This window comes from Pleurodeles waltl, chromosome 4_1 (assembly GCF_031143425.1).
Source record: "Pleurodeles waltl isolate 20211129_DDA chromosome 4_1, aPleWal1.hap1.20221129, whole genome shotgun sequence".
In the NCBI taxonomy this organism is placed as follows: Eukaryota; Metazoa; Chordata; class Amphibia; order Caudata; family Salamandridae; genus Pleurodeles; species Pleurodeles waltl.
Genome location: NC_090442.1, coordinates 211,456,451 through 211,476,447, shown reverse-complemented (window position 1 = coordinate 211,476,447; position 19,997 = coordinate 211,456,451). Strand labels below are relative to the sequence as shown.

The 19,997-nt window shown below is 45.4% G+C and overlaps 1 protein-coding gene across 2 annotated transcripts in view; it reads left to right on the top strand.

Annotated features, from left to right (window-relative positions):
- Positions 1 to 19,997, top strand: part of DDX11 (DEAD/H-box helicase 11) — a 593,235-nt gene that overhangs the window by 189,186 nt on the left and 384,052 nt on the right. For both annotated transcript variants that reach the window (XM_069228147.1, XM_069228146.1), the window contains one exon: positions 17,267 to 17,315. In XM_069228147.1, coding sequence (XP_069084248.1) covers positions 17,267 to 17,315 — 49 coding nt within the window. The remainder of the gene's footprint in view (positions 1 to 17,266; positions 17,316 to 19,997) is intronic.

Here is a 19,997-nt window from a genome sequence, read left to right as displayed (position 1 = left end):
ATGTTGTCAAATAGAAGAGGTTATGCATTTAATTGTAAATAATGTGGGCTTTAGTCCTTGCGAATGGTTAATACTATATATTCTTTGAATGCACTTCCTGTAGCTCTTTTTGGGCTTGTATCCCCTTTTCTTTATAGTTTTCATGGCAGCATTATTTGCCTAGAGTAGGAGAGTTTAAGGAGCTTGGCATGTTTACTGCTGCTTGGTGGAGTGGGTGGAGCGGTGGTGTTGAGGGCCACATGATATGAAGGGACTTCATTAAGTATGTTAAGAGAAGATCACTTGAGATATAAGTCGGGCTGAATGTAACAAGTTATTTGATAAAAGTGCCCACTTTGAATGCGCTGGTCAGAAGATAGCACAGCTGCAGGGTCAGCGTGCAGTCGTATACTTGCCAATGGGTTGACTACGTCTTTCCAAAGTAAAATCGGTAGTTTTCATGTTTACTGTCAGGACATGTAAAATACATGTTCTGCTGTGCCATATGTTGCACCCTGCCGTAGGACTGCCAGAGGGATGATGTACACAGATGTAGAGGGGAAGTAGTGAATTTGTCATTGCTTTAAGTGGCAAAGTTAGGCCAGCAGCGCATGACTGCTCTACCTAGTCTGCAGTGGCGAACTAGAGGAATAGACTTACATGGGGGATATCCAGGGTGGCACAGCCAGTGCTGCAGCCCTGAGGTACCGCTCTAACTTACATGTCCTGTGAGGGACTTACAGGTAAGTTAGTCATTTCCAATTGGACATAGCCAATCCTACACACACTTTTGGGCCAGGGCCGTGGCACTGAGGTCTGGGTAGCAACCCTCAGTGCACTTTGAGTGGAAAAAACAGCAGCATCAGCCCAAAACCTGGAGCCGACCATACAAAACATACAGAAAGTGGCATTTCCTTACATAAAAGGTCATGAGCAACTAACCAAGGGGAAGAACCTGGAAAGGTCTTCTGCATTGGCTTGTTCATTCCCAAGGCTGTGTTCCACTGTGAAGTCCATACATGGATCACCTTAACAACCTGGAGTTCCCTCCCCTCATTTGAATCAGCCATTTCAGGGGCCTGTGGTCTGTCTGAAACTTGAAGTCCGTCCCAAAGAAGTAGGGTTGTAGTTTCTTCAGGAATCAAACTATAGCAAAGGCTTCCCTCTCAGTGATACTCCAATACCACTTCCTAGGAAGGATGATGCTGATGAAGGCAACTGGCTTATCCTGGCACAAATCATTCATTTGCGACAACACTCAAAGGCTCTGGCCTGGGTCTGGGTCTTAGGAGGCTCCTAAGATAGAATGGTCTGGTACTTGGGCTGGAGAGGCTGTACATGGCCTCCACTAACTTGGTGGCTCAGCTACACAACAGAGCTTTGCACTGTCTTACTTGCTTTGATAGTCAGGCCTGCCTGCTGCAAGGCCTGAAGCACTTCCTTGAGGTCGGCCAGGTAATCCTCCCAGGTGGAGACAAATACAGCTATATAATCAAGATAAGTTGCACGGAAACTCTCCAATCCGGACATTACACAATTCACCAACCTCTGGAAGGTGGCAGGGGCATTCCTTAACCCAAAGGACATTACTTTGAATTGAAAGTGGCCCTCTTGTGTGGAGAAAGCAGACCTCTCCTTGGCCCTGGAGTGAGAGCGATGTGCCAATAACCTGATGTCAGATCAAAGGTACTCCAATACTTAGCTACCCCCAACATGTCGATGAGCTTATCATCTCTTGTAATTGGATGGCTGTCTATTTTAATGACTGCATCGAGGCACCTGTAGTCCACATAAAACCTCATCTCATGTTCCCCACCTTTTGGGGTGGGTTTTGGCACCAGTACGAGGGGGCTGACCCTTGAACTACTGGAGGTCTTACTCATCCCTAGCTCCGTCATCTTGGCAACCTCAACCTTGATGCTGGTCTTGACATGGGCAGACCGCCTGTAAATTTTACTTTTGACAAGCAAGTTGTCACTGGTGTCCACATCATAGGGGCACCATATTGTTAGAGCTGGGGCTTTGGATAAAACAATTCAGCAAACTAATTTAGCATGTTACGTCATTCCCTTCGTTGTTGACCTGTCAGTGTGGGGTAGAGAGCTACTCCCCCCACAGTTCCATCTTGGGCATTCGTATATAGGTCTGGGAGAGTGGGAGAGGCTTTCTCTCTTCTTCCTCGCCTCCACATTTTTTAACATCAGTATGATGATGTCTGCCCTCTTGTGGTGTAGCTTGAGCCTCTTTATATGGATCACCCTTGGAGGGCTCCCGGAGTACCCAAATCAACCAAGTAGATGACTTCCACCTTCTTCTCTAAGATATGGTAGGACCCAGTTCACTTGTCCTCTAAGGCCCTGGGTGCTACAGGCTCTAAGACCCACCCTAAATGTCCTGGCTGGTATTCCTCCATGGAGTACTTTTGGTCATACCAGTGCTTGACAGGCTCCTGGTTGGCCACCAAATCCTTGTTTGCCTTCTTCATGTACTCCACCATTCCGGAGTGAGGGCCAAACTCATAGTCCACTATATCCAGTGCTTAGGTTCTTTGAGGGGTCTGTCCCACCTCTCCTTAACCAAGCTGAGTGGACCTCTCACTAGGTGTCCAAAGAGTAGCTTAAAGGGACTGAAATCAACTCCTTTTTGAGGGACCTCCCTATAGGCGAACAATAGGCATGGGAAGACTATGTCCCACCTCCACCTGAGTTTGTCAGACAAACTCATGATCATGCCTTTTACGGTTTTGTTCGACCTGTCAACTCAACCATTTCCTTTGGGATCATATGGGGTGGTGAACTTGTAAGTCACACCACTTTCATCCTACATTGCCTTCAGATAGACGGATGTGAAATTTGTGCAACTGTCGTAGATGACCTCCTTAGGGAACCTATCCCTGTTGAAGATTCCAAGGAGGGCTCTAGCTACTGCAGGGGTAGTGACTGTCCTTAGTGGGACAGCCCCAGGATACCTAATGGCATGGTCCACTTCCACCAGGATGAAACGGTTCCCTGAAGCTGTGGGTCAGTCTAGGGGACCAACAATGTCTAGCCCCACCCTCTCAAAAGGGCTCCTCACCACAGGTAGTGGTATCAGGGGAACCTTTGGCATGCCTCTTCCCTTGCCCCTGGCTTAACAGATCACACAGAAGTGACACCACTCCTTGACCTTCTTAGATATCTGTGGCCCATAGAAGAGGTTGACCAGCATTTCCCAGGTCTTGGTCTGTATCAGATGCCCAGCCAAGGGGATCTCATTGGTCAAGTTGAGGAGGCAAACTCTGTACTGTTGAGAGACCACCAATCTGCTGGATGTTCCTGGTTTGGTGTTCCTGTGCTGGAGCCCCTTCTCCCAGTATACCTTGTGGGTAACTCTGATATTCCCCTTTTTCTTGTTTGACAGCTAGCTGTTGCAGGTCTTCTAGAGTGGAACAGGTAATTTGCCATTGTTCCGGCCCTCCCTCAATGGACCCCCTGTTCCTTGGAGTTCTGGACGTTCTGGTAAGTTTTCAGGAGTCCGCTCCTCTTCAGGCAACAGGACTTCCTTCTGGGGGTTTGGATCCTTCTGAGCCTGTGACTCTTTTGAGGCTGGGTGACAAGCCTTCCTGCCCCTCCTTTTGTCTTTAGGACCTGATCCATGGTTTCAGGCTCTAGGATTCCCTGACATTCTCTCAAGGCAATCTGTGCTCTGGGAGTGGTGCACACCAATTCATTAAGACTCCGCATGGCCGCAGAGGTCCACCTCTCTTCTTCTGCCCAATCAGATGTTTCCAAGTCATTGACCAGTAGCCACTCCCCTGGCTTGACAACAGACACAGCTACCTTCTTTGGTCAAGTAATCCTCCCCACTTAGTCAACCACAACCTTACGGTGTGACATTGTCAGCGTTGACAATCTTGTGCACCTCCTAATGTAGGATCTGGTCTGGGGAGGCCAGTTTAGCCATAACTATGGTTATTATGGTACATGTGTCCTCAGAGCCTTCACCCCATTGATATTTGGCCACTACCTATACTTCTCCATGCTAGGAGGCTAGCGGGCCAACAATTCAATGTTTGCCCCACCAGTGACACTAAGTTGAGCTTTGTGTACCCTCTAGGATCTCTAGGGTCAACTTCACATCCAATCCCTACACTAGCCAAACCTTTGGACTGGTCACCAGTAGGTGTCTTTTTGGTGTACACTGCATCTTCCCTCTTGTGCCCTCACTGGTTACAACCAGAACCCCCCTTCCCCCTTTTAAGGGGTCTGATGTCTTTCCCTGATACCCCTTGCCTTTTGAATGAGATGTGGTTCGGGACTCCCCCTTCATGGGCTACTTTTGGGGACACTTTAGGGCTATCATTTCCCCCTATTTCCTTTGTGAGGGTGTGTGAGAAAGTAGCCTCTTTCTAGCCTTGTTGCCCCCACTTTTGGCCTGTTTGTGAGTATATTTCAGGGTGTTTTCACTGTCTCACTGGGATCCTGCTAGCCAGGGCCCAGTGCTCATAGTGAAAACCCTATGTTGTCAGTATGTTTATGTGTCACTGGGACCCTGCTAGCCAGGACCCCAGTGCTCATAAGTTTGTGGCCTATATGTGTTCCCTGTGTGATGCCTAACTGTCTCACTGAGGCTCTGCTAACCAGAACCTCAGTGGTTATGCTTTCTCTGCTTTCCAAATTGTCACTAACAGGCTAGTGACCAATTTCACCAATTCACATTGGCATACTGGAACACCCTTATAATTCCCTAGTATATGGTACTGAGGTACCCAGGGTATTGTGGTTCCAGGAGATCCCTATGGGCTGCAGCATTTCTTTTGCCACCCATAGGGAGATCTTACTATTCTTACACAGGCCTGCCAGTGCAGCCTGAGTGAAATAACGTCCACGTTATTTCACAGCCATTTACCACTGCACTTAAGTAACTTATAAGTCACCTATATGTCTAACCTTCACCTGGTAAAGGTTGGGTGCAAAGTTACTTAGTGTGTGGGCACCCTGGCACTAGCCAAGGTGCCCCCACATTGTTCAGGGCAAATTTCCCGGACTTTGTGAGTGCGGGGACACCATTTCACGCGTGCACTATACATAGGTCACTACCTATGTATAGCGTCACAATGGTAACTCCGAACATGGCCATGTAACATATCTAAGATCATGGAATTGTCAATGGCATTGGGGAGACAATTCCATGATCCCCCCCCGGGTCTCTAGCACAGAACCCGGGTACTGCCAAACTGCCTTTCCGGGGTCTCCACTGCAGCTGCTGCTGCTGCCACTCCTCAGACAGGTTTCTGCCCTCCTGGGGTCCAGGCAGCCCTGGCCCAGGAAGGCAGAACAAAGGATTTCCTCTGAGAAAGGCTGTGACACCCTCTCCCTTTGGAAATAAGTGTGATGGCTGGGGAGGAGTAGCCTCCCCCAGCCTCTAGAAATGCTTTGATGGGCACAGATGCTGCCCATCTCTGCATAAGCCAGTCTACACCGGTTTAGGGATCCCCCAGCCCTGCTCTGGCGCGAAACTGGACAAAGGAAAGGGGAGTGACCACTCCCCTGACCTGCACCTCCCAGGGGAGGTGCCCAGAGCTCCTCCAGTGTACCCCAGACCTCTGCCATCTTGGAAACAGAGGTGTTGCTGGCACACTGGACTGCTCTGAGTGGCCAGTGCCATCAGGTGACATCAGAGACTCCTTCTGATAGGCTCTTACCTTTCTTACTAGCCTATCCTTCTTCCTAGGTAGCCAAACCTCCTTTTCTGGCTATTTAGGGTCTCTGCTTTGGGGAATTCTTCAGATACCGAATGCAAGAGCTCACCAGAGTTCCTCTGCATCTCCCTCTTCACCTTCTGCCAAAGGATCGACCGCTGACTGCTCAGGACGCCTGCAAAACCGCAACAAAGTAGCAAAGACGACTACTGCAACCTTGTATCGCTTCATCCTGCTGGCTTTCTCGACTGTTTCCTGGTGGTGCATGCTCTGGGGGTAGCCTGCCTCCTTTCTGCACCAGGAGCTCTGAAGAAATCTCCCGTGGTTCGACGGAATCTTCCCCCTGCAACCGCAGGCAACAAAAGACTGCATCACCGGTCCTCTGGGTCCCCTCTCAGCACGACGAGCGTGGTCCCTGGAACTCAGCAACTCTGTCCAAGTGACTCCCACAGTCCAGTGACTCTTCAGTCCAAGTTTGGTGGAGGTAAGTCCTTGCCTCCCCACGCTAGACTGCATTGCTGGGTACTGCGTGATTTGCAGCTGCTCCGGCTCCTGTGCACTTTTCCAGGATTTCCTTTGTGCACAGCCAAGTCTGGGTCTCCGACACTCTAACCTGCAGTGCACAACCTTCTGAGTTGTCCTCCGGCGTTGTGGGACTCCCTTTTCTGACTTCGCGTGGACTCCGGTTCACTCCTCTTCTCAGTGCCTGTTCCGGTACTTCTGCGGCTGCTGCCTGCTTCTGTGAGGGCTCCCTGACTTGCTGGGCGCCCCCTCTGTCTCCTCATCCAAGTGGCGACATCCTGGTCCCTCCTGGGCCACAGCAGCATCCAAAAACGCTAACCGCGACCCTTGTAGCTAGCAAGGCTTGTTTGCGGTCTTTCTGTGTGGGAACACCTCTACAAGCTTCTTCACGACGTGGGACATCCATCCTCCAAAGGGGAAGTTCCTAGTCCTCTTCGTTCTTGCAAAACACCAAGCTTCTTCCATCCGATGGCAGCTCCTTTGCACCCTCAGCTGGCATTTCCTGGGCATCTGCCCACTCTCGACACTGTCGCGACTCTTGAACTTGGTCCCCTTGTCTTACAGGTACTCAGGTCCGGAAATCCACTGTTGTTGCTTTGCTGGTGTTGGTTTTCCTTGCAGAATCCCCCTATCACGACTTCTGTGCTCTCTGGGGGTTGTAGGTGCACTTTACACATACCTTACAGGGGGATTGGGGTGGGCTATTTTTCTAACCCTCACTGTTTTCTTACAGTCCCAGCGACCCTCTACAAGCTCACATAGGTTTGGGGTCCATTCGTGGTTCGCATTCCACTTTTGGAATATATGGTTTGTGTTGCCCCTATACCTATGTGCTCCTATTGCATTCTATTGTAACTTTACACTGCTTGCATTACTTCCTTTTGCTATTACTGCATATTTTTGGTATTGTGTACATATATCTTGTGTATATTTGGCATCCTCATACTGAGGGTACTCACTGAGATACTTTTGGCATATTGTCATAAAAATAAAATACCTTTATTTTTAGTATATCTGTGTATTGTGTTTTCTTATGATATTGTGCATATGACACCAGTGGTATAGTAGGAGCTTTGCATGTCTCCTAGTTCAGCCTAAGCTGCTCTGCTATAGCTACCTTCTATCAGCCTAAGCTGCTAGAAACACCTCTTCTACACTAATAAGGGATAACTTGACCTGGCACAAGGTGTAAGTACCTCTGGTACCCACTACAAGCCAGACCAGCCTCCTACAGGGTGCCTGACCACTTTTCTGCTGGTTGCCACCAGGGAATTTTTATGGACCTTGGTTCTTATGCGCTCATCAGCTGTCTTGCCCAACTCCCAGGGGCTAGACAGCTTAGAGTCCACCAGATGCTTGTACAACTTCTCTGAATGACAGTTTGTTAAAATGTGCTCCTTTACCAAAAGATTGTAGAGCTCCTTAAATGTGTCCATGTTGTTGCCCTTAGTCCAACCAGCCAGTGCCTTAACTGAGGTGTTAACAAAGTCTAGCCATGTTTGGTCCAAGCATCTGCCTATAATCTTCAGAAGTGAACCTATAAAGCTGAACGAGGGCTACCTTCATGCAGATGTAAGACTCAGCTACTCATCCTATAGTGTGAGTAGCCTATCTCTACCAACTGCTGGTACTAGCTCCAACAGTAGTGTACTCCAGTGCTGTGTTTCTCGTCTTGAGAGCGCTCTCACATGAGGCCAGCCACATGTCAGTGTCATCCCCTGGAACATAACTAGGGAAATCCCTTTGGGTGACCTTACATCAAGGGCACCCCCATCAGCACCTCCAGATTTGCTGCCACCACCTTCCCTGGGCTCCAGGCACAGCCTGGCATTTCTTTCCTTTAGGGCCAACCTTTTCTTAGATCGATGGCCCTTTCCTCTAAGTCCAGGGCTGCCATGCTTTCCTGTATGGACCTCTTGCTTTGTTAAGAGTCAATCAGACTGTGCGCCCTGGGGATCCCCCTGACCTTCACAAGGGGGGGGGGGGAGGGTAGGCTTCTACCAGCCCCACGGGCTCCACTCAACAGGCTATGATTGTCCTTAATCTCCTTTTCGTTTCCACTATTTTGGGGTAGTTCCTTTCCTAGGCGTGGAGTTGCCCTGTGAGTCTCCTTCCAATTTCTTAGGGCCTTAATCTAACCAGGGTTTTTAGCTTCAGCTCCCATGATGATTTTTCTCTCTGCACAAAATGCTCTGAGGTCACCCCTCTTGTAAGAGAACAAATTTGCCAAATTGAGCTCCATCTCTCCTTGTTGAAAAGGTGGCTCCTGGGATGTTGAAAAACTTGTGGAGCACTGTTCCCCTGCTCCCAACCCCTTACTTGAACTTTGTAGGTACTTTGCCAAACTTTTCAAACTCTCTTTCACTCATTTGGAAAGTTTTACAACTCTTTGGAGACACTACTCAGGAGTTCAACAATGTCCACAGAAAATATTGTTTGAAAGCAATAACTTTTTTTCTCTGGGTGTCTACCTATATGGACTCGCAGAGGTTTTAACTTCAACAACTGTAGGGAACTGCTAAACACAAGTTCTGGATCCCAGCGTTGGGCACCAATGTGAGGAAATGGTGTGGATGTGTCACTTCACCATGTAATACACTTATCAACCCCTTTAGGACCCTCATGTTTTGTTTGTTAAGGTAGCTGTGGCTCTCAGCAGCAAGGATTACACAAATTAACAAGTGTAAAGCATTTGAACAGCACCAAAACAATTGCAGACATATTTGAGACAACACTCAAGGAATCCAACACCAATTTATTAAAATAGACTGTATTTTTATAAGGATTTAGACACCACAATGAAAAAGAGCCACCATAGGGTTGTGGAGAAAGGGATTTTTACCAGTAATAATAAATCAAAATCTTCACTCAGCCATGAACAAGCTTTGGCAAATTCAACTAATTTGACAAATGTTTTCAAAGAAAACTTAGGCAAGTGTCAATGCCATTGGGTAGAGGTAATTGGGGCAACAAACTTTAGCAGGAAGCTAGTCAGGGAGACCAGCAAAGTCATTAGAAACAGGTACCTCCACAGAAGAAGCAGCCCTCGAGCATTTCCTGTATTTTATCTGTGTTGCAATAGAGTCCTATAGAGTGGTCCGGATGCTAGGGATGAAGGATGCTAAAGATGCTGTGAATCTGACGTGGTCAATGGTGATCTTCCTGCAGGCATTCCTCAGTGCAGGGGTTCTGTTTACAGGGTCAAAGTCCTCTTTGGTCTGGCCGAAGTTCAGTTGCTACTGGACTATCAGTCGTCCATTGTCACAGTCACAGGCTAATCTTTCCTGGGCAGATAGCTCATCTTCAGATGGTCCCAGCAGCTCTCTCCGACAGCACTCCTGGGCTCAACAAACTCAGGTGCAACTCTGTGTTGGGTCTTGGTTCCTGGTGCTGCACGGTGGCAGTGGTAGCAGCATAACACTTTTGGCTATCAACTTGCCCCAGCAGGCATCTTCAGCTGTTATGTACTTGTGCTGCCAACATGAGGCCAGTCAACTGGCCCTTGGAGTCTCTTGGGTTTGTTGGGCTCTGGAGACAGCTTCTGTTGAGCAGGACACAGCAGGCGCAGCCTCTCTCTTTGCTAACCACCAGGTCTGCAGGTGCAGTCCTCAACAGTGCAACCTCTTCTTTGCTGGTCCCTTAGTTCAGCAAGGCAGTTTTCCTTTGGTCCTTCTTCCAAGCCAGTTGAGATGGGAGGTCTGCCAGGGTGCCCCCTTTATGCTCAGAAAGTGCCCTCATGGCAGGATGCATTTGGTAGCGAATGGGCTACCAGGTTCCCTCCCACCTGGTGACCATTTCCTGTGGTGTGTGGCATCTGGCTCTCCAGGATGCACCATTCTGCCCACTCCTAGGATGGCAAACCCCTCTCTTATGTTCAGACCTACCTAGCTCACCCCTGGGGTGTGGCTACATCAGGGCTACATGCCCCCTGAGGAAACCGGTTTGGCAAACGGTTTCTCCTCTCTGCTCCGTGTGCCAGCCTTTCTCCCTAAACAGTGGGGCAGCCCTCCTCCCTAGTGTTACACATCTGCCCTTCAAAGGTGGCTTCTTCTTTGAAACCTACCTTTTGGGATTAACACCCAAGTTGTTTCCTGCAGGAGGGCGGTGACACTTCCTGGCTTGCAGACACTCATTGTTCACCTTCCTGAGAGTCGTTGGCATGTCTTTCCAGGAGGGCAGAAATCTGTCTCATGGAACAGGCTTCATGTGTCTCGGGAAAGCACAGGAGTTTTAAAGGAAATAAAGAGGCAGCTTTGTTAAAAATGTACTTTTAGCTACAAGTCAGGCTTAATGAAATGAGTTGTTTGATGCCTTAAAGTGTACTTTGGTTGCACTGTTCTGGAGTTAGCCCAGCTGCGGTTTAAGTTTATGAGCCTGTACTTGTCATTGGGTCGACCAAGTCTTTCTCCAGTAAAAACAGTACTTTTGTGTGTTTACTGACAGACATGGAAAATACATGTCCTGCCCGTGTCATTGTTTCATGCTGCCTTAGGACTCTGTAGGCCTAACAGAGGGTGACTTACACATATGTACAGGGGAAGTAGTGACTTTGCCATTGCTTTCAATGTAGCAGTGTACCGACTGCTCTACCAGTCTGCAGTGGCAGACTAGGGGACTCGTTTTACGTTGGTCATCTTTGGCGTGGCACAACCAGTGCTGCAGCCCTGGGTTACTGCTTTAACTTACTTGCCTACATGCCCTGGGTGCCAGGGTACCATATACTAGGGACTTACAGGTAAGTTAGCCATTTCCAATTGGGTATAGCCCAGCCGTTCCCAACGTGTGGTTAACCCCCCCCCCCCCAGGGGTCTGTGACACATTCCCAGGGGGATCCGAAGGCCTAGCCTGGGCAGGCAGCAAGCCACTTCTCCAGCTGGGGCCTTTCCACATAAAAACGTGTGTTTTTATATTTTTCCCTTCCTTTGTACAGCAGTTTTAAAAGTGGTGCAAAGTTCCTTAAACATCCAGCAGCTTTTGGCAAAAATAAAAGTGTCAAGATAACTGGTGATTAATGTACCTGCTGGAGAGAGATGGGAGATTTGTCTAGTGGCAGTTTTGACTCATCTAAGGTAGCGCAGGTGGTTAATATGCCTGCTGCAAAGAACTTGTATCATGCAAAGAACAGCATTTTATGTGCATAGCACAGTGGGTTACTGCTTTTGTCGCAGAGATTATTTTGTTACTTTTCAGTACATAAGTTACAATCGTAATCTAGCACAGTGAGCTATGACCTGCCATCAAAGAGTTGCATGCAAACTGCATGGCACAAATTAGAAAGTTATGTTTTTCCCGCAGTCTTTTATTTTCCTTAGGCTGGTAAGAAAGTTGTGCTTGTGTAGAAATACATTATTATTATTATTATTATTATTATTATTATTAATAAAGTGAACTCTATCCACTGTGTTGTGTTCTGAATTGTGAGTTTGTGCTTCATCAGACCAAGCACTCTTAGAAAATACCTACTAGTGTTGATGACATGTGAATCCTACACCTTGTACTCCTCTGTAAAGTGCCCGACACCCTACACTGGTATGAGAGGTGCTATAAAACAAATGAGTTCAATGTGACAGAGAGGCTTTGGAGAGATGAGAAGCCCTTTTGGTTTTACTTCCTTTCCCCACCACATATTTATGTGAAAAAGCTTTCTCAGTTCTTATGTACCTAAAGAATAAAAACAGAAATCGCTTGGGAAATGTAGAATCTTACCTGAGGGTTCAGCTTTTCTAAATAAAAACAAACATTGAAAAGTTGGTAGCTGAGGTGTAGCATCAACCTTTCCAATAAAATTTTTGGGATTTTTACATATTTTTTCAATATAATTAATCATATCTTTACTAATTCGAGTATTTGTGTGATGTGTACCTGTTAGTGTATTTTTTGTGAATTACTGTTTTAATGTTTGTAATTTAATTTGTACAAATGTCTTGGGGGGTCCCTGATTCCAGTCATGATTCAGTGGGGGTCCTCAGGAGTCAAAAGGTTGGGAACCACTGGTATAACCAATCTAACATACACTTTAGGGTCAGGGCACTGAGGTCTGGTTAGCAGGCCTCACTGCACTCCGAGTCGAAAAACCAGCAACATCAGTCCAAAAACGTGGGGTGACCATACAAAAAGAGGCATTTTCTTACATTGATCCCTTCAACTGGTGACGCGCCCACGATAAATGCACAGTCACTGGACTGTGTTTCTTTACCACCAGTGTCTGTCTTTTAAGATAAGGTCACGGCGACACCGCACAGTTAAGGGGGCACCTGGCTGGTTACATGTGAACATGTGCACACATGTGCAGACTTGAATTGTGAGACTACAATTGTGCACTGCCAGATAACTGCGCACCGGTAGTCTATTGCAGACTGCACTCTGCAAGATTGGACATTGACCTGGGTTAGGCCTTTTAATCTTAGTGTACACTCGTAGGGAAAGTCGGTGTGGCTTGCTGTCTTGTCTGCAGTGACACGTGGCCTACAAAGTCCAGTGACATATCAAAATTGGGCAACACCTGTGCACCAAGCTCAAACCTGAGAGTTCCAAGAAGGTAGCTGTACAACATATGGGTCATCCAGAAATGCTATTTTTCTCTGTCTCAGCTCAAGATTAGAACCCAGACCTTTTTCACAATGCTGAGCCAAGTAATTGCATTTCTGTCCAGCAGCAGGAACAGGGGTCTACCCACACAAAAGGAACAGTTAACAGGGCTTCAGTCGGCTCCTTAGCAGGGAGGGTTGGGTTGTGAGGGTGGGAGGGGGAATGAGGAACCTGTATCCGTCAATTAGCTGTCGCACTGTGCCAGGGATGGGCCAGTCCAAGACCACTGAACAAAGAAGGGAGCCCAGATCTCTGGAGCTAGCACAGGAGGATGCTTCTCTTTGAAGGTTTGGTGGGAAAACCACTGCCAGTAATGTCAGTGAGGGGCGGAGCTGACGCCCCCAAAATGAGATATAGCCACTAACTATTGGATAAAGCCATCTTGAATTGTTGGGGGCTGAGGTGTGCTCTGGGCTGCTACCGGCACATAAAAGTATGCAGGTTTCTTGGGCGGTCTTGGCACCCCCAAGGATACAAAAGCAAAACAGAAACAAGAAATACAAAAAATAGAAAGGGAAAGCTGCGCAGCGTGAGACAGCGGCACGAAAGAAAGCTAGAGGGTCCAATTTGATTAGGCCAAAAGAGTGGCCTTCAAGTTAATTTCAGACTTATTGGACTTCCTTATGAAGAGAATAGTCTGAGTCAAGAGTGCAAGACCTCTCTGTTCTGTCCCCAGAAGAGCATTTCATTGGGATCTGCAGTGTTATGTTTTATTGATTTGTATATTGCACTAATCACTTGAGAGGGTATCCAGGCACTTGGGCAAGTCCCCAAAGTGCTTATACGAAGAGCCAGGTCTTCAGCTTCATGTGGAACTCAAGAAGTTAGAAGGAGGCTCTGATGTGTTGAGGGAGGTCATTCTATGTCTTGGGGCTGATGTAGGAGATTGAGCGACCTCCAGTTTTGCTTCTAAGGATGTGGGGAATGTGTGCTAGTAAGAGTGAGGCACAGTGTAGGTGTTCGGTAGGTTGCTGAAAGTGTATGCGGCTGTTCAGGTATTCTGTTCCTGTGTTGTGTAGGATTTTTAATGTGTGCGTGAGAAGTATAAATTGGCTGCGCGTCTGAATGGGGAGCCAGTGAAGCTTCCTGAGGTGCAGTGTGATGTGGATGTGGCATACGAGTCTTACAGCGGTGTTCTAGATGGTTAAGAGTCTTTGTAGGAGTTGTGAGGAGATTCTAGGGTTGAGAATGTTGCTGTAGTGCACCTTACTCGTGATGAGTGCTTGTGTGACATTTGTCTGTTGTTCTGAGGCAACCATTTGAAGATCTTTTGCAGTGTTTGTAGGATGTAGAAGCAGGAGGTTCCCACTGCACTAACATGAGTCATCATGTTGAGCTTGTCGTCTAGGATGATCCCTAGATTTCTTGCATGGTATGTGGGTGTTGGTCTCAGCTCTGATGGCCACTAGGTGGAATCCCATGAGGAGGTCTTGTTATTGAAGACCAGTACTTCCGTCTTGTCGGAGTTGAACTGCAAGCAGTTTGTTCGTATCCAGTTTGCTACCATGGTCATGCAGCTGGTGAAGTTCATTCTGGTGGTGGTCTTGTCCGTCAGGAAGAGGATGAGTTGGGTGTAATTGGCGTATGAGACAACAGTTATGTCTTGTGATCAGATGATGTTTGCGAGCTGCGTCATGTGTATGTTGAAAAGGGTGGGGCTGAAGGACAATCCGTGTGGGATTCTGCATATCAATACTAATTGCAATGACCTGTTCAATAAGAATTAATATCATCAAAAGCCTATGCATCTGAATATACAAGTAGCCTCCCTCTTTACACTGTATCAATTTACAAGAACTCTTTTTTATTTTTAATAGACTCTATAGAAAGTGCGAGTCCAAGGCCTAAAGATTTCATAGTGAAAACAGAATTCACAAGTCCACAGACTAATCCAGGCCCCAATCTTTAAGTGTTTTTATATGAAAACATCAGGTTTAATCTAGCTGTGTAACATCACAGGGAGATACCGGATAGTGCAGCATTGCTTTGGCTATAGCAGCACACATGTTCTCTCCCGCGCTCTCTGAGAGAGGCAGAGACAGAGAGAAAAGTAGAGTGGCCAGACAGAGACTTTGGTTTATTAATGGGTGGTAGCAGTTTGTCTACGAAAGAAAATGGCCGTGTGTTGTTGTAAGGAATGTTCAGCTAGATAGGTTCCTTGCTAGAACACTTGAAATGATTTCCGAAAGTTATCATTTGTACCAAGGCAGTTGGATGGGAGGCCTTGATGAAAGAGGCTGCTCTGGGGAGTTCAAGTAAAACTCCATAAATGTACCTTATGCTTCATTTCACTACTTTGAGGAGAAGAAATTGCAACATTGGTGAATGGTTATACAAACTCTCCGAGGAAAAAATAACCCATAATCTCTCTGAAGGAAACCAAGGTGAGGAAGCATGAAATGTGCTATTTATTTATTTATACAGCACACTCTAATCTTATCAGCTCTCCGTCCCTGCTGCCCATGTGATGTGGATAAAACTGACAACTGCCACCTCATATTGATATTAAGGAATCTCTTATTTGTTTTTCCTTGCCCGACATGAATTTATGTTCGAACTGTGAGGGTCACGAAGAGCTGGTGCATGTGAATTCCAACTCGTGTTTCTGCTCCCTTCTGCCAGATGACATGCAAACTGGAGACCACTGATTTTCTTTTCTTGTTGCAAAGAGGAGAATCCTGAACTTTAACACCATCCATAATCACTGTTTAATTCCTTTGCCGTTCTCAAGCACCTTGATAAATAAAACAAAAAAAGAAGAAATGTTTTTATATGTGATGTTTTTCATCAATATGCAATGTTTTCACCATGTAGCTGAGTTTGTAGTTATGACTTACAAATTCTTTGCTAAAGGGATGATAGAATGTCTGGAATTCACTGAATTGTACTAATGGTGAAACTGGTATGGACTTAAATATTGGTTAGCTGTAGCTTGCCTAAGATGGGAGTCCAAATCATCAGAGAAGAGGTAATGCTAGAAACCCTTTAGGAGGGAAGTACATGATACAAAAATAGCAACACAAATTGAAGAAGACCTGTATCTTACCACTATCTGTGAGCTATTGCATCTGTACTTTTAAGGTCAATATATTGACGGTATTTGGTAAAGCTATGTTTTTAGATGTTTCATGTGGACTTCTCTGTCTAAGACTATCTCAGAACATATGACCTGTGTTAGTAAATGTTATGTTAACCTGAAAAGGTGTATGTCCGATGAAAACACTTGAAACACTAAGTCCTTCATTTTATAAATTGAACAGATATTGCTCTGCTGCTCAGTTCCTACTTAAGATGCCGTACAGTCTTGGTTACTCTGGCATGGAGCTCAACTAAAGTGAGCATCCTGTGACCCAGCTAGATCTTTCTTTGCTAATGTACCCAGCCCTTGGCTCTACTACCAAGACTGTAAGGTAACATCCTATGATAGGCGCACCAGCAATGAGGGATTCAATTTCAACATCTGCCACAAATAGCGCTATTGTGGCAGTGGGCAGAACACAGTTTACGAAACTTAGACACCCGTAACTCTTTAGGATATGTCAGCAGCTGAGGGATTAGAGGTGGCAACTAAATTGTGAAAGAAAATGCCAATTTCTTTTAAGGACGCCTCTCATTTTAAACCTCTGTAATGTCTCTGCTCCCTGAAAACCAAAGTTTTGCAGTCCAACAGGTCAACTCCAGTCTTCAGCTGATCTGCAAACTTGAATTGACATATTGAGATGCATTTTAGAATATGTCCTTTGGTGTTAGAAAAATACATTTTAGAATATGTCCTGTGGTGTTAGAAAAATGCATTTTAGAATATGTCCTTTGGTGTTAGAAATAGAGAAATCCATTTAGGACATAATCATTCTGTGACTGTTCAGTGAGGGATTGTGTACACAATGGTGGCTGCCTGTGATGTTATCAGCCAACCTGAAAGCATGAAGGAGCCTCTCTTAACAATGTAAAACATTTGATTGCAGCAAAAACACTTAGTTTTACTGGTTGTCCTGCTCATTACTTTGGTTCAGGTTACTACAGAATTCTCACAGATGGAGAAGACTTTGGTAAATAACAGTAAACATTGGAGCATGAAACAGGCAGACATTTGCCCAAGCTGGCAGGTGTTCATTCATGAGGCAGAAGGCTCAATTACAGCATTCTGAGCCGGCTCCCAGGCACTACTACGCCAAAGTGAAAGAGTGCCATAAGTCTTTTAAACAGACGAAAGGTTGAAGACAGATCACTCAAGAATGAATGATGAAAATAATGTCTGTACCTCTGCGTCGGCTGATAAGTGTTTCAAACACTGCAGTAAGTGTGCTTAATATCCATGCAATCTTTTCTACACACCCGCTGCTTTGAAATGAGTTTTATGCTTTGCTTCACTGGAGAAAGAAAACTAGTGTGTGTTTTGTAAACATCACTGTGGAAAATTGCATGCTTTTCTATCCAGCACAATGCTTACTTGCTGTGAAAAGCTTAACCTGCTAAGAACAGTGTTTATTTTTCCAGGTTGGAAGAGGAAGATGATGATGACTTTGAGGAAGATCATGTTACCAAGGTGTGTTAATCCTTCTATAACAACATGGTGCTTGAACAGATTTTGGTAACTTTTAAGCTCTCTAAGGAGAACAATACTCTGCTACAGACTAAATACAAGTCCCCATTTAATTCACATTAAAATATATTTGAAAACTGAAAGAAAATGTACTTCTGTAGCTTGGGAATGTGTGCCTTAAGTGTTTCCTGTTACTTGTTTATGCATTGCAGAGCCTACGCCCCTTCTCTAATCACCATGAAACCATAAACAAGTGGCCAGTCACAAGAGCAACCTTTAGTCTGCACTGCTCATGACCTTGCACATGCCACTGTAGCTTAACTAACAGATGTGACCCCCTCTACTCTAGACAAAGCACCAAGATTGTATTGTCCAAAACACAGCTAGCCCCTCTCCGATTCACTGAGTATCTTTTCTTCAGTGTCTTAAGACTATCATGGTTGGATCACACCACAGTTCCCTTCTACTTACCTGTTCCTCCCAATCCTGGAACTTGGGAGCACCGTTTAGTCTTATTCTATTGGAACTGGTTTAAACTCGATGTTTCTACTCTGAACTCCACCCTGGAGACAACTTGCTCGTTTTTGAGCTGCTCAGTAGAGGATGACTTAACTACTTTTGCTAATTAGTTTTGATCCTTAATTAACTCTGTAATACCTATTACATGAATTGAGCATCGCAGAACCTTGCCCCCTGCTCCATGGTTTAATTACACTTTGGCAAAAATAAAAAGAATTGCAAACATTCTGAGAAAATGTTGTGTAAATCGTACTTCAAAAATGATGGAGACATGTAAGCGTAAAAAGTATTGCATTTCCAGAACATCCTCATATTTGGAAACAATACTATTGCTCAAAACTGCCCCAAAACCCTTTGTTATCCATGCTTCTGCAACACTTAACTCATGTGACCTTTACAATTATATAGTTTGCATATTACTATCCAATCAAGACAATTTTTATGTGTCATGTGACCCATCATACCACATCTGTAGCACATCCGACCAAATTGTTTTACGTTCAATTGACTTTTCTGATTTTTATTAATAGGTAAACCATCCTTTTACATATTCTTGTGCCTCCAATATTTTGCTTGCTGTTTATCTACTTCACACATGACGCTGTTGCTGGCAGAGCTAATGAATTTTTTCTAAATTTGTTCTACTCAGGCAAACCTATGCTCTAAATTGATAAAATCTGTTAGAGAGGTTTCATTACGATAACATAGCACTTCCCTAATTTTATCATTATCAGACACAAGCATGAACTGGTCTCTAATTCACCCATCTAATTTTCTTTCCAAATTTACAGACAGTCTGAAGTTTCGCAAAATAATAACACAATCTTCTACTGGTTAATTTGCCTTTTGCATGCGTTTTACAAAATAAATTTTTCTAACATGGTGGATATTTTGGGTAAATAATCGTAATCTTGCATGGATAGAGAATAAGCTGCAATAATTAGGCAGACGAAACAAAGCAAAATGACCAGCATAATAAACATTGTTAAAATAATGAACAATCCAGCCATGATAAATGAGTTCTAGAGGTTCCTACCTAAACCTATACTGAGAGCATACCCTTCTGCCTGCCCGATCTATAGGATTAGCCTTAGCCCTATACCAGGAAAATGGTGGCAGGAGTTAGCTGGTATAGTAGGTGACAATCCTCTCGGGAATTTGGAAGATAGCGCCAGCAAAACCTTATGTTGAACACAGCATTGGTCCCAGAAGGGTTGAAGCTGGAATGCTGGTCTTCCCCTTCTGGGTCAGTGCATCATTTATATGATAAAACCTCACTGTGTTAGACGCACAGCTCTGATGCAGTGCTACATCTAGATGTTAGAAGCTCTCTCCTGAACTGCCAACACAAGCACTAGGATATAATGTGCTGTGTTCCTAGCCTTGAACAGAATGTACTGATTACGTGTCCAGGAAAGGCTAACTAAAGCAAGCAACTCGTACTCTATATTCCTAGAATACAATAATGCAAAAAAAGTGTACCTGGGGCAAAAAAAGAGTACATGGTTGTGGAGGACATGAAATCCACCAGGTCGGAGTTGCTTAATAAAATTCTTACTATAGGAGCTTGTAGGCGCATAGTGACCATACTTCATATGACAATGGCATCTTCCTTCCATGGCAAACTTACTTCTTTGATGACACGCTGGGAATGGTGCTTGGATGAGATAATTTGCAGATGCATAATGGAACCTTGCTCTGTATTACCCTAAGGTTGTCACCAGGCACCCCCGTTTTAAATACACACATAAAGTACTTGCATCAGAAGTATTTGGCCCCCTCAAGAATAGCTAAGGGTCATTTAATCTATGCCCGAGAAGTCAACAAGTACACACCAGCTTTTATCATATGGTCTGGGAGTGCTCATGACTCCATTTCTACTGGGTCTTTTTGTTGTAGGGCTGAGTGAATTGAGAGGGGAAGAAGGTGCCATTGGAACCCTCTGTCTGCCTGATTGATGAAAAGGTTCAAAAATCGAAATAGAATTTGTTGATTCATAGTCCTGGCTTTAGTACTTGCTAAGAGGAATATTGCTATGGTGTGGAAAGCGTGTGCTGCACAACGGTGTATGCTGTGAATCAGTAATATGCACAAATGATCATTAGCTTAGTTTAGGATATTACTCACCATTAAGGGACAAGGAAGGCGTGGTTCCCTCATAGGAAG